Genomic DNA, 15,508 nt, shown 5'->3' on the forward strand with positions numbered 1-15,508 from the left:
ATAGCTGGGGGCGGGGCAATCCTTCCTCTAGATATATTATAACTTTATGACTACAACTCTGAACTGTAACATGCACTCTATAATCTGGTGAGATATTGTGACCACATCCTATAATGATTCCATACACCTCCAGTCATTGTCCTTTCTATCAGTGTCTGACCATTAGGATTTCATGACAGTGGCTAAGAATAGTTAATTGGTTCAGCTGGTGCCCAGATTACTGTTGCTGTTATAAAACCATTGCTCCTCAATGAAAGCTCATGCATGCACTAATACCTTTCAATCATTTGAGGATTCAGAATAGGAACTGAATCATTTTTCTGGGCACAGCCTGTTGATAATGTAAATGAAGGACAGTATACTACAATGTAAGGGACAATAATGTAATTAGGCTAACAGTAAAAAGTGTTCCATGGCAAAACTGTGTTCATTTAACAGTGCAGTGCAGGGGTAATTGCAGGGTAGGATTACACTGATGAAGCCAGTTTAGCAATTTTCTAATGTCTCAGATGACCAAAAGTAGCCTGTTACTGATGATTATTAAGGATCTGGTGAGGCCACATGAGACATTTGGTGGTCCATAGTAAAAAAAACAACAGTAACTATTCTATGTATGCAGAGAGGTGGTGTAGAAGGAGGAGAGACACACACACACACACACACACACACGCACACACACACACACACACACACACACACAGTGTTCATTCAAGCCTCATGATTCACAGTAAGGGCTGTAGCATTCTCATTCTTAGCATACCAAAGGCACATGTGAAGTCTGCTGCATTGTGGTAATGTTTTTGGTGAGACCACAGGAAACTGCACAGAGTTCTTGGGAAATGGAATAACCTATCGGTAAAGCTACAGTCTATACGTTTTATGTCCTCCCCCAGGATTTGAACCCTAGTTACCTGCATGAGACACCGAATTTCCACGCTCATCTAAGGGACAATCCCCACTTGTGGAGATAGTACTGGATTTGTGAGCTTCGGCAGTCCTACTATACTCAACACCAGGCAAGGCAAGGCGAGGCAAGTTTATTTATAGGCCTACAGCCTTCAACAAGGCAGTTCAAATCAATGTGCTTCACACAAAACATTAAGCAAAATAAACACATTATGACAGGACATTTGAATAGGAAAGGAAAAATTAAGAAAAAGACAGGGAAAAAAACACGGGTCTATAATAATTTCTCAATGGAAGGGTAGGATCACCTCAACCACTGCAGATGTACATATTGTATTAACCTACTCTGCCATACAGGTAGATTAAAATAATGTTTTATTCATTGAAATAATTTCAGCTTTAATAGTATAATTCCTGTAGGCTGCTCAAAAACAAAAAAACAACTATAACAACAACATACAGTCAACACATAAACAAGAAATGATGACGCAGTCATATAAATACCAGGTTGCTCTCTCCAGCGTCCCCGCACGGAACCAAATGGACCCGTGGTCCTGTACCCCTTCCTTGGAGGCGGCACTGTGTGTGTGTGTGTGTGTGTGTGTGTGTGTGTGTGTGTGTGTGTGTGTGTGTGTGTGTGTGTATGAGGAGTCAAGTCATAGTTGGTGGCGACGACCACACTTTTTTTTATATATATAGTTTGTTTGTTGGCGTTGGCGACGACCACACTTTGTTTTTGTTGTTCTGGGCTATGATCCCATAGCATGGGAGGATGCCCGTCGTTCAGAGTATGGGGAAGTCTCAGGGAAGTCTCCCCATTGGCTTAAAGGGTTGAAGGACAGCCAATGATGAAAAGGTCGCTAGAAAGTGTTTAGAAAGTGTTGAGAAAGTGTTGAGTAGTTGAACAGTCTCTTCCTAAACCAGTCTGCAAGCAACCTGGTAAAAAGGCAATACAAAGCCATGATATGAGTCAGTGCTTAACACACACTGTAATTAATATAATAATTTCACTCTGAGTGTACGGGTCCTTATGTTTCCAAACATAAGGACCCTTATGGGTCAATGGCTCCATTTGTACACTCTCAGAGATAATCTGGGGATATTACAACAGTGCACTAGTGTGTGTTGGTGAGAGCACAACCCGGCTGGTTCACTCAAGGCACACGGCTAGTGTAGGCTACTTGTCATTCACTTTCCCCATAGGCTGCATGCTGCTAATCCTGCTGCGTGTTTTATGATCCAGCAAGTGCGTCAAACAGTTTCCATTCCTATTTTACAACATCCCCAACATCCCCAAAGGTCCTCGGTCCAAAGCCAGCCTGCATGGAGCAAGGCTTTCCTGGGATACACAAGTTGCCTGTGTCTGATTTTGCTCATATCCGTTCATCTAGTGGTTCTCAGTAAATAAGCATTGCTTAATCTGTTAGTATAGGTTAAAAGAAAGAAAGAAGTTTTGACTTTGCTTTCACCTCTCCAACACCTCAATGTCACTAAAAAACTAAGCTTCAAACCTCCCAAAACAAACTGATACGACGTACTCGGCCTTAAACCCATGACCCACCTAATTCCAACACACTTTGCTAGTGTGGGATGGCTCAGGGTAGAAGACAGGGTTAAGCAATCAATGGGATTGGTGTTGCAGATACTCAGAGGGACAAAGCAAAGCAAAGTTTGTTGTTTACCCAGGGTGTCGGACTAAGCACGAAGCTTGTTTCCAGCCGGACCCTGCATGGAAGCCTTGCTCAAGGGCTATTCAGCGGTGATTCATGATTGATGTGATGAATTGGGGAATCGAACTAGGGACCTTCCGGTATCAAGGCCGCCCCTCTAACCACTAGGCCACCGCTGCCACCTGGAACAGTGCCCTCATACTGTCTAACTATTTCTGTGAGTGACACCCACAGCCACAACACCAGAGGGAGCACCTACGATCTGGTACCCCCCAAATGTAGCACAAACATGGGAAACTACTACTAGTACTGCTACTCAGCCAGTGCCACCATAATATGGGATACCCTGACATCATCCATTAAAGGATGTGATTGTGAATCACTGGCCTCTTTCAAAACAGTCCTGAACAAGTAGACAACTACAAGTGGAGATAGATATTAAATCCCATGGAAATGAGGGATCATACACTGCCACTGTTTGTCCCTTTGTTCTTTTTCTCCTCTGTAAATATAGATATTTGTATTTGTTGATGACATGTATTAATGTGTCAATTTTCTATGCTCTGTTGATGAATTGACTATAGGACCACAATGGAAACAAGTTCCCAGGACTTATCCTTTTAGCTTAAATGTTTCACTCTACATTTTTGATTAGTAGACAGAGGAGGACTGCTAAATGTTATTCTACATTATTGCACTATTGTATCTTGGCAAGTTCACAAAGAATGATTGAGGACACGAGAACACATGAAGAATTTCATAGCATTCATTTGAATGTTAAATGGCTTCAACTTGAGATAAAACTTGATCAATTGTGACCTCTAGTGGTTGGTTTCCAATTGACTTGCTGGGATAACAGTTGTTAAATCAAGTGGGACTTGATTTTTTCCATACCTGATTTAATCATTAATATTTGCTATCCCAATTGCTTAAGACAGTGCAATTGGTATTTATGAACATTGACAATAACTCATTCTCAAAGATAGAAACCACGGAACTTGGTCTTGAGGTGAATTTTCTCTATCGAGTTGAAACTTTCAACTTTCAACTTGAAAGAGATTAAAGCATGTGATTTTCTGGGAATGAGAGTCTATAATAAAACAACTTAAAATGAAGCTAATATGGGTACAAATAACATTTTGTTAGAAATATACTCTTTCTACTATTTCCAACTAAAAATTAAAACTATAAAGTAAATGAGTCCATACTCAAAGGAGGGTTGTTATATATCTTTGTTTTTATTTTTAGCATAGTGGTCCTTTTTACAATCTAAATCATCCTGGACATGGCAGTATGGATTGAACACACAAAACAAAGCTTTTTTTAGTTACAGTTTCAATTGTAGACCAAAAAATGCATTACAATATCAGAATGTCACACCTTATCACCTTATGTCTTTTGTTTTCCCATATAAAAATACCTGATAATAATACCTGATGATAATAACCTGAATAGTTAAGTGCATCAGATAATGCAGTCAGTAAAAAAATGTAATGTCCTGCACATGACAAAAAAATTAACATTTAAACAAAATATCTAAACAACTAAATACCAATAGCTTAAGTGGTGCATGAGGCCTGCATCACAATGTCTTGGTTTACAGCATGGTCCCATATAGAATATCTCATACATTATCCCAATTATTCCATTGGTACTTACATCTCAATTTATCCATTATTTTACTTGCTTAAAAGCTTCTGCTTCCAAAGAAACATAAACTGAGGCAAAACTGCATTCTGCTGAGAATACTGGTCTGACTGGCTGAATCAGTCGGAATGTACAAGTGCAATATAGTGTGTGTGTGTGTGTGTGTGTGTGTGTGTGTGTGTGTGTGTGTGTGTGTGTGTGTGTGTGTGTGTGTGTGTGTGTGTGTGTGTGTGTGTGTGTGTGTGTGTGTGTGTGTGTGTGTGTGTGTGTGTGTGTGTGTGTGAGTGTGAATATTTTGTATCAGCTATGAAAGATGTATGACATATCCCTGAATTCATCGGAAGGTTTTATCCCAGTAATTCCATCATGACATCATTTTGATGCTCGAGTAGGGCGTTGAACAGGACTTCTGCTAATGCCTTGCTGGACACACTGTCAAGGATCTTTCTCATGCGTGCTATGTCTGTGTTCTCAGCACTGACTTTGGCGGCCAATTCAGCATGGAACCCCCCACTTATCAGATCATCAACGATGGACTCCACGTTCTTGACGTTTCTGACCAACGGCCCACGATTCTTCATGAAGAAAGCCTTTTTGTCTTTAAACAAAACAAAGGATAACATACTGCAATAAATAAGATGTCTCAAGATGGTAAGTTGAAAGAAAATTGTGTATATAATATTGTACTATGGATATCTTGTGAAGAGAGTGGGTCTGTACCTGGAACAGAAAGGCTGTTTGTGATCTTTGGTTCAGATGTGGAAGATGTGGTTCCTGTGGAAGAGAGAAGCGAAAGCCTTTATTGCAGTGTGTAGACACTAATATTATGATTGTTAAATATTAAATGATCTATTTACATTAAATATTTCCAGACATCAAAGTAGTAGCTGTTGATCCTTATGTTCTGGTTATTAATCCTTGTGTAATGTTGTAAGGTGCAACAGCTGACAAAATAAGATGGCAATTTCATAACGGAGAGACATAAAATCTAAACTTTTCATACTTTCAATGAATTATGCAGTCTAACAAAGTAGATATTACACCCACCAGGCACAAAGAATAATCTTCTTTATTTTTTACCTGGCAGCGCAAAAGAAGAATTCCATTCCTTGAGTTGTGGGTAAGTGTCTTGAATCTCTGTTTTTTGGAGAAGTTTAAGGAACTGAGATGAAGTTCCCTCTCCTTTACCAATCATTGTATCAATAAGTTCAATACAAGCATCTTCTGGCTGTGCTGTATTCTTCAGTTTTTTATAAACTCTTGCATCAATTATTCCATCACATTGTGCATGCTGTACAATGTGGAGATCTGAGCTGAGCCACTCAACAAGTTTCATCTTGTTGGCAACCAATATGGTCACAGCCGAGCCCTATAGAAATGAGTAGAGGTATTATTTTTTTTCAATATGCAACAATTGTAACAATGACACCTTCATTTGAGTTGCTATTTGCCAGTAAACCTAGAGTATCTACCTGAGTGGAAGCCATGGTCTTCTCTGGATGAGGCACAGCTGTCAAGAAAAGAAGACATTTGTGATTATGAATGCTGTTACAAATAATTGCATCCTTATACATGCGTTTATTATGTATGCATACTGACCAGCTTGTGTGCATGGTTTTACCACAACTGTTGCCCAAAGCAAAGTGGTTTCACATTGTGTTTATTTGCATACTGGACCATGAGGAAGTCAAATCATACCTAAAAGAGGAATTAACTGTAACTTTTTTTTTGTCAAGGCAAGGGGGTCTTTAGGAATTCTTGCTCATGTCAGAGCCATGCACCCAACAAGTGTGAACTGGTCAGTTAACCTATCCTCCCTGTCCCTGATCATACAGTAACTTGAGAAACTGATAAAACAGGAACTTCTGCACACATGAACGCACGTGCACATGCACCGCGCAAGCGCGCGCACACACACACGCACGCACGCACGCACGCACGCAGGCACGCACACACACACACACACACACACACACACACACACACACACACACACACACACACACACACAGTTTTTGCATAATATGTATTTCGTCAAGAAGGTATTAATCAATCAAACTTAACCCTGATCCCTGCCATCCCTATTTTGGCCATGTCAATAGGCGAATACATTGACAACCTTTTTGAAAACGTTCTATAACAAATCCAAAATAGCACAAACTTGCATTGCAACATGTGGAGCTTCTAGATGAGCTATTTTGTTGTTGTTGAAAGGCTTAAGCTAAGGAATGCCCGAGTAATGAACACTATTTTACTTTCACTTTCTTTTTTGACGTCAACTTCTCAAAACACTCTTTCTATACTTTATAACAGTTAAGTGACTCTATAATACAAAAATGCACCATCAAACATGGGATGTGGATGTGTCAGCGCACTGTGCACATGGTTCTGTCAATGGAGATATGACCCATATGATAAAATAATGGAAATAAATAGGCCTCCCCGTCCCCGGTCGGCCGAGAATAGTGTCTATTAACCACAGGACGGTCGTCACGACCGTCATGGATGAACATCAACCTGGTGTTTGCACTTTCTCCATATTTTCCCCGTACATCTACACAAGCGTTCAAATTTCAAATATAAAGTTCTGACCCCGTGGCCAAGGATGTTACAATACTGTACGGGCCCTAAAAAGTACCCGTATCTTCCGTATTGTTCAATTAAAAAGCATTTTAATCCGATTGGTGGCCATTTTCTCATAGTTATAATGTATCAAAGTGCAGTACACCTCCCAACCAATAGGGTCGCGTAGTTGAAAGTATATGGTGAAAATACGGAGAAAATGGCCACCAATCGGATTAAAATGCTTTTTGATTGAACAATACGGGAGATACGGGTACTTCTGAGGGCCCGTACATAATTGTAACATCCCTGGCCATGGGGCAAGCACTTTATATTTTAGATCTGAACGTTTATGTAGATGTACGGACCAAAAAGGGAGAACGTGCATCAATGACTGTCATATTTCTCGGCTAAGTGGCTATACAACACAACTTCTTAAACGTACCGCACCCACTCGGAGTGTTTAAACGTTGTCACATTTAAAATAGTCAGAAGAGAGAGAATAGCTTACCTTAGACTTTAAGGTGTTACAGACACAAGATTTAAAGAGACATAAGCTGAACAAAAATGTTGAATAAAGTTTCCAGTGGGAGGTTCAGTCTGGCTGCAGATGTGTGTCGCTTGGCTCTCCTTCAGCGTGTGTGTAGTAAATAATATTGCTGTGTGCTGCTCCTCCTTTTTTGTTCTGCCCCTTCGCACCCCCCTCTCCCCCCTCCCTTTTTATCTTTCAACTTAAGTAAAAGTATCAATACTGCAATGTAGTAACACTCTGATACAAGTAAAAGTTATCAAAATGTACCTGTGTAAATAAGTATTGGCATCAAAATATACTTAAAGTACCAAAAGTAAAAGTATGTGTTATGCAGAATGTCCCGTTTCACAAGTTATCATATGTGTCTAAAATGTACAAAAACCTTTTGAAAATAGCAGATCTACTACAAGCTCTGTTAGTTTGCTATTTTCAAATAGCCAAAGTTTAAATGGGGCTGAAGTGGTTAATGAATGTTTTGTAACTAAAGTATTCAAATAATTGTAGAGGAGTAAAAGTATAATATTTGCCCGGTACGCCAAATGGCCAGTCCGCAACTGAGTCACCTGCCCTTAACTTTTTAAAAGTCATCACATGTTGGTGGAGGGGAAAAAACAGGTTCCCCATAGTGAACAAGAATTCCAAGCTGTGTGAAGACAGAGTCTAAGTTTATGTCAAGTTTATTATAGCAGCAATAACCTCACAGTGTGCCATCTCTGTCTGGAGCTCCTCTCCATTCCTCCTCACCAGTCCCCTGCCCTAATACTGAATCCACACCAGCAGAATGCCAGGTTCAATGCAAAGCTGCAGAACATTGACTTGGAAGTCAAAAGAAATTGAATTGGAAGTCAAAAGAAAAGGGACTCACGCACGCACGCAGGCACGCACGCACGCATGCACGCACGCACGCACACAGTTTTTCTCTTCAGCATTCTAGAAGACCTGCTCACATTGTTAATAACCCCTGGTGAATAAAGCAAGAAAGCTTTCAAACATTGTCACCTATCTATGCTCAAAACAGGGACTGTGGGGGTCAGAGAGGTTAATATTGTTTGGCCTGTGAATCCTTATGTTTTTCTGTATCTGTATGTGGCCCACAACCAAAATGATTTGCCCAGGCCTGCTTTAGGGCCTTCATTGTTCTTCAGGACCGTTACAATATCACATGCAGATATCTTTCCAAAATCATTGTGGGGTTGCATGCTCAGGCATTACATGAGGCATTACAAGTGAGATTGTAACATGGATGGCTGGAGAGGTGGATGATTTAATAACACATTTTATGAGGACAGCACAACTTTATCTTTAATACCTATGGTATGGCTTGTTCTACTTACCATGCTGACAATTGGGGCTGTATGGGTAGCAAATGTGAAACATCAACATTTACGTCACTTACAGCATAATTAACTTTTTTAGATCATGATTTTATAAGATATATGTTTAAGCTAGTACAACAACGGGTATTTGAGAAAGTTTAAAGTCATTTTCAACATAACAGAAGTCAAACCTTCCTTGTTAAGATGTTGATATTATATCTGCATGGTCCATACTCAAAGGAGGCTTGTTTTATATATTCGTTTTTATTTAGCATAGTGGTCCTTTTTACAATCTAAATCATAGTCCATGGGCCAGAGCCCCAAAATTGAGCAATGATTATCGAAAGAGTGGGCAAAACCATACCTATATTAAATTGTTTTTAGGGTCAATATAAGTCAATAAATATATGATAACCTTTCCACAGGAGCAGCTTTTTCATATTTATCACACATTTTGTTATTTTCCCCATACGTACATGACAGGTGAAAAAAATGACAAAATTTAAAAAAATAGTTATCATAATGAAACTTCCCCAGTTGATTACTTACATGAACACAATGTGTACGAATTTCAACCCGACGCACACTACTTTGTGCGACTGGTTGGCTACGGCCCTCGCAAAAGGCCGGAGTCCCTGAATCGGTGTAAAGTAGATAATACTCAGACATACCCAAACCTGTGTCTTTGATGGTTTTTATTTACTAACACAAATACAAACATACATTAACACACCTAGCAGACAATCATTCTACTAAGCGGCCAGTCAACTACTATCTTAGTCAACTACAACCTTGCCAGTAGGCTCACATTCTACTAACAAAGTCTAGCCAGGTCAGGCAGTCAGGTCAGACAGACAGTCAGACAGACAGACAGTCAGTCAGGTTTTAAACCTACAGAAAGATTGAAACACAGAAACAATAATACAATATTACCGACATGAATCTTCACACAAACAATAAACATATCAGCATATATGACCATTAATCTTTGTGTATCAAGAGCTTTTCTACTTACTACTGATCTGTTGAGGGACTCCAAGAAACTGAGTTCTCAGTGACTCTGCCACACAGACCCACACAAAGGATGTTGCCTCCCACCAGAGATCAAGGTGGCCTGGTTCTCTCTCTCTTTCCTGATAAGACTTTAAGGAATTTTATGACCCTCAGAAAATCTAAGCAAGGACCCCCAATATGTGCCTTTACTCACTGGGCAAATACGATGAGCACCTCGCAAGTGTCTTTCTCCTCCCCCCTAACATAGGCATCAAGTATGTCATTTGAGCCTCTCTCTCTCTCCTCTTCGAGATAAGGGAATGGTAAGGAATTTACGACCCACAGACTCTGAGAAAGGACCCACCTTATGAGACCTTATAGAGCTGCCTCAGTTAATGACTCCAAACAGGCAGTATTAACCTTTATGTATGTATTTTACCTATGCCTTTATATGTCAGCCTACCACACTGGTATAATCCTAAATAAGCAGTAAATACACACATAATTATAATCATAATAATATCACAGGCGCTGAAGGCATGGAAAACCTAACACAATGATTTATCGTATTACAAGTTTTCTGAAATTGTATATTTAAATATGCAAATTAGGCATTTAGTCCATGAGTCAGAGCCCCAAAATTGAGCCAGATATTGAATATTCCCTCGTTAAAAACCTTTGACTCCATCATCTTAACAAAATGAAATAATTATGTTCACTCTGGCTTTGTCCAATGTTCCAATGTTGATGGAAAGTTATGCAAATTCGGGCATATTTTCCTAATGCCTAGTGGCAGTATGGATTGAACACACAAAACAATGTTTTTTTCTAGTTACATGTTTCAATTGTAGACCAAAACGTTCAATACAACATCAGAATGTCACACCTTATCATGTTTTTTTTCCCCATATAAAAATACAACCTGAATAGTGAATGTATCAGATAATGCAGTCAGTAACATTTTTAAATGTCCTGCGCATGACAAAAATAAAAAATAACAACTAAATACCAATAATAAACCTTAAGTGGTGCATATGTGAGGCCTGCATCACAATGTCTGGGTTTATGGTCCCATATAGAGTATCTCATTGTACATTATCCCAATTATTCCATGGGTACTCACATCTCAATTTATACATTATCTTACTAGCTTAAAAGCAGAAACATAAACAGAGGTACAACTGCAGTCTGCTGAGAATACTGGTCTGACTGATACATGTAATATAGTGTGTGTGTGTGTGTGTGTGTGTGTGTGTGTGTGTGTGTGTGTGTGTGTGTGTGTGTGTGTGTGTGTGTGCGTGCGTGCGTGCGTGCGTGCGTGCGTGCGTGCGTGCGTGCGTGCGTGCGTGCGTGCGAGTGTGTGTGTGTGTGTGTAAGCAAGTAAGCAAGATCCCTGGAATATTTTGTATCAGATAGGCTATAAAAGATGTATGACATATCCCTGAATTCATCGGGCGGTTTTATCCCAGTAATTCCATCATGACATCATTTTGATGCTGAAGTAGGCCGGTGAACAGGACTTCTGCTAATGCCTTGCTGGTCACACCGTCAAGGATCTTTCTCATGCGTGCTTCGTCTGTGTTCTCAGCACTGACTTTGGCGGCCAATTCAGCATGGAACCCCCCACTTATCAGATCATCAACGATGGACTCCCCGTTCCTGACGTTTTTGACCAAAGCCCCCCGATTCTTCTTGAAGAAAGCCTGTTTGTCTTAACACAAATCAAAGGATAACGCTACAATAAATAAGATGTCTCAAGATGGTAAATTGAAAGATAAATGTGTATATTGATATCTTGTGAAGAGAATCAGTCTGTACCTGGAACAGAAAGGCTGATGTTCGTGATCTTTGGTTCAGGTGGTCCTGTGGATGAGAGTGAAAGCCTTCATTACAGTGTGTTGACATGATTAATATTATAGTTAAATATTAAACTAATATTAATTAATTAATCTAATTCATGACATTTTTTCAGACAGCATAGATGATTTTGGATGAAATAATAATCCTGAGTATTTAGATTAATAAATAATCTAAATAAAAATAAGACCATAGTCTTCTTTGGATGAGGCACAGCTGACAAGCAAAGAATGACATTTAATTTCTTTCTTTCCTCATTGGAAGGGGAGTTGTGATTATGTATACATACTGATCAGCCTGTGTGCATACAAATGTACAGCATACAAACATGAATACAATACATACATGCTAATGTCTGGTAAGTGGTGTAGAAAAGATGATTGGTAGCTTACCTGCAGGGTAAACCCTCTGGGCTGGTTGCATGGTATTCACCTCCACTGAGAAGTCTATGTCACCACCAACATCGACATCTGTCAATGTATCTGCACATGCAACACTGTTATTGAGTGCATTGCATTGGGCTAGAGGTTGTCCAGCGGTCCAGCCTGACAGAAACAGAGCGAGAATAGGACAAGACAATTACTTATCTGTGGGGCAACTCAGCTTTGTACATTCGTTACGTGCCGTCCTAGCCTGGAATCCAGACTCATTTGCTCCGTTCGGCAGATTTTTGTTTCTCACAAACAAACGCTGAACGAGCACCTCAGTCTGGATTCCAGGCTAGTACCGTCCTGCTGTATAGATGTTTCATAACAATACTCACCATGCTGAGCAGACTGTACTCCTGGGATGCCATTTACTTTTACTGACATTTTCAAATTATTTGCTTTGATACCCGTAAGTTGTTTGGCAGAAGCAAAACTCCCGGCATCAGCAAGGACCGTTTGTCTTGGTGATCCTAAAAAGGACAAAAGAGCAGCAATAAGAATAACTATATTACTATAACAACAGTAACTGATGAACGTCAGATTAGCCCAGCTGGCCCCAGTAAAGCTCATTTACATCTATACTTGGCTTGAACTAGCAACTGAATAAGAGTCGTTTCAAATAAAAGTGACAGCAGCAATGAGTGAGACTGACTTTTACCTTTCTTGTTGAAAAAGTGTTGCATGTCTGGATAGTGAGCCTGCTGCTTCAACAGAATGTCATAGAAGTTCTTCTGACATTTGCTTTCTCCATCATCAATGATCATCTTCAAAAGAAGAGTCATTTTCTCCAAAGGAACAGTTTGCTCCTTTAGCATCCTATCCTGCTTTGCGGATAAGATGTCCTCACATTGTGCAATGATGTGATCAGGATCGGTTGAAAGCCACTTGCAAAGTTGGACCTGCATTGACTTTAGATTTTCCATGTTCTGGGGAAAAAAACAGAAAATACTGTATAGTATATTATGATACTTATAAGACACTTGAAAGAGAAAAACAAAACACACCATATTTAAAATCCCCATTCAGGGCTCGGTCTCAGCGCACTTTTATTTTACCTCTGCGGCGGAATCTGCCAATGCTTTGTCAATGCAAATGCGTGGATTCTTGGAAAAAATGCGCAAGACCATGAATCCACGCATTTGCATTGACAAAGCATTGGCAGATTCCGCCCCATAGGTAAAATTAAAGTGCGGTGGGGCCGCGCCCTCAGACAGGTTCTAAAGTATGTCATATGTTGTTTAACATGGTTTTATCAAAACTGTTGCCCAAAGCAAAGTGGTTTCACATTTCGTTGTTTGCATATGAGGAACCTCCAAATGTGAAAATGTGAAATGTGGCATTCTTGTGGCAAGTTCTACACATGTAAATCTGTGCACTGTCAAATCATACGGAGGACTTAACTGTAGAAAAAAATATATTATTTGTTTTAGTCTTTAGGAATTCTTGCTCATGTCAGAGCCGTGCACCCAACAAGTGTGAACTGGTCAGTTGCTCGCCCCTGTCCTCCCTGATTATACAGTCCCTTGAGAAACTGATAAAACAGGAACTTCTGGTCTGGACAAAACTTAACCACACACACACACACACACACACACACACACACACACACACACACACACACACACACGCACACAAGCACTTTTTTTTTGCCTAATGCATTTTGTCCAGAAGGTGTCAATCAATCAAACTTAACCCTGATCCCTGTCATCCCTATTTTGGGCATGTGTCAATATAGGCAAATGTTTTTGCTTTCTTTCTCAGTTTTTTCTAAAATAACACATTGCATTGCAACATGTGGAGCGTCGAGATGAGCTATTTTTGGAATAATTTTGAAAATAACATTTTGGAGAAAAAACATTTTAAATGACATTTTTTAAAGGTTTAAGCTAAAGGAATTTAATGCCCCATAAGCGAGTCACAAACACGTTTTACTTTCACTTTCTCTTTTGGCGTCAACATGTCAAAACAAACTCTTTCTATACTTTTGAAACATGTTGAAAGTGACTCTTTAATACAAAAATGCACCATGTAACATATAGGATATGGATCATGGATGTGCATGTGCACATGCTTCTATACATGAAGAATGACCCATATGATATGATAAAATAATGGAAATAAGTAGACCGCCCGGTTGGCCGAGAAGAGTGTATAGGCTTAGCCATGGATACACGACGGTCGTCTATCATGACCGTCATGGATTAACTTCAACCTGGTGTTTGCACTTTCTCCATTTACGGCCCGAACATCTACATAAACGTTCAGATTTCAAATATAAAGTGCTTAACCCATGACCACGGATGTTACAATTTTGTTCGGGTCCTTAAATATACCTGTCTCTTACGTATTGTTCAATAAAAAGCATTTTAATCCGATTGGTGGCAATTTTCTCAAAGAGTTATAATGTATCAGAGTGCAGTACACCCCCCAACCGATAGGGTTCCGTGGTTGAAAGCATATGATGGAAATACAGAGGAAATGGCCACCAATCGGATTAAAATGCTTTTTATTGAACAATACGGAAGATAAAGTTACTTATAAGAGCCCCTATAGTATTTTAACATCCTTGGCCATGAGGTAAGTACTTTATATTTGAAATTGGAACGTGTATGTAGATGTACGGGCCGTAAATAGAGAAAACGCAAACACCAGGTTGAAGTTCCTCCATGACGGTCATGATATGACAGTCATGTTTCAGGGCTACAGTAAGTTTCTAGGCTGAACATTACAATATAACTTCTTAAACATGCCACACACCCACTCGAGTGTTTACACGTTATCACTTTTAAAAGAGTCAGAACATGCAGAGAAAATAGCTTACCTTAGACTTAAGGTGTTCAAAAAGTTGAATAAAGTTTCCAGTGGGAGGATCGGCCTAGATGCAGATGTGTGTGTCGCTTATCTCAGACTCTCCTTCACTGTGTGTGTAGTTAATAGGCTACTACTGCTCCTCCTCTTGCGTTCTTCCCCCTTCCCCCTTCGCCCTTCCCTTTTTATCTTTCAACTTTCATATTAGGCAATGAGTGGCCGCTTTTAGGGCCACGGGGGCCACCCAAGCCCACACAACTCAAAACTTGAGTACAGTACTTGAGTAAATGTACTTAGTTACTTTACACCACTGGTCATCCCCACTGGAAATGATACTGTAAATACAGCATGTCCTTAGTGTAAACAAAGTGTGCAACTATACTTTGTTTGCACACACAGTAAAATGGGATTACACATGAGCAAACTAGTCCATAACATTTCATAGACCTTTTGTATTTATTTAAAAATGCACTTATTTTGGGTGGTCTCTCCTCCACATTAGGTCTGTGGACTGCATGGTATCAATGTCCAACCATATGACAACTTGGTCATATAGGTATATTATACATTTTTTACAGTATTTAATAATATTTATTTTAATAGGTGTTGGAGCCTGAAGGCCTGTGGAGCAGCATGCCAGGGAACATGTCTGTTTTGTTGTATATAGTGGCAGTGGGCAGGAGATTTTTTTATTTGGAATAAAAAACATTAGCATTGCATTGCAATATCTTTGTGTACGTACCATTTCAAGATATCACTTTGTCTTTAATTCTATAGTGCCTGTGTTGC

The 15,508-nt window shown here is 39.7% G+C and overlaps 1 protein-coding gene across 2 annotated transcripts; it reads right to left on the reverse strand.

Annotated features, from left to right (window-relative positions):
- Positions 1–3,795: 3,795 nt before the first annotated feature.
- On the reverse strand, positions 3,796–14,846 carry LOC311064198 (uncharacterized protein). 2 transcript variants are annotated; one of them, XM_084084017.1, is made up of 8 exons: positions 14,733–14,846; positions 12,570–12,837; positions 12,247–12,381; positions 11,876–12,028; positions 5,696–5,733; positions 5,304–5,592; positions 4,944–4,997; positions 3,796–4,821 (listed from the first exon to the last, which is right to left on the reverse strand). In XM_084084017.1, exons 2-8 carry the CDS (start codon positions 12,832–12,834, stop codon positions 4,571–4,573), a joined length of 1,185 nt encoding a protein of 394 aa, XP_083940143.1. In that variant the 5' UTR covers positions 12,835–12,837; positions 14,733–14,846; the 3' UTR covers positions 3,796–4,570. The 2 variants fall into 2 exon arrangements, with proteins under 2 accessions (XP_083940143.1, XP_083940144.1); XM_084084018.1 differs by lacking the exons at positions 3,796–4,821; positions 4,944–4,997; positions 5,304–5,592; positions 5,696–5,733 and adding exons at positions 9,323–11,337; positions 11,445–11,489.
- Between the last annotated feature and the right edge of the window lie 662 nt (positions 14,847–15,508).

Source organism: Gymnoscopelus microlampas, assembly GCF_963454915.1.
Source record: "Gymnoscopelus microlampas genome assembly, chromosome: 17".
Classification (NCBI taxonomy): Eukaryota; Metazoa; Chordata; class Actinopteri; order Myctophiformes; family Myctophidae; genus Gymnoscopelus; species Gymnoscopelus microlampas.

Bases quoted from the DNA above. Each gene is read 5' to 3' on its own strand.
- LOC311064198 (XM_084084017.1), bottom strand. From the start codon at position 12,834: ATGGAAAATCTAAAGTCAATGCAGGTCCAACTTTGCAAGTGGCTTTCA. The intron at 12,029-12,246 runs GTGAGTATTGTT...TGTTTCTGTCAG, and splicing joins AGTACAGTCTGCTCAGCATG to GCTGGACCGCTGGACAACCT. The intron at 5,734-11,875 runs GTAAGCTACCAA...TTTTCTTGACAG, and splicing joins CCAGAGGGTTTACCCTGCAG to CTGTGCCTCATCCAGAGAAG.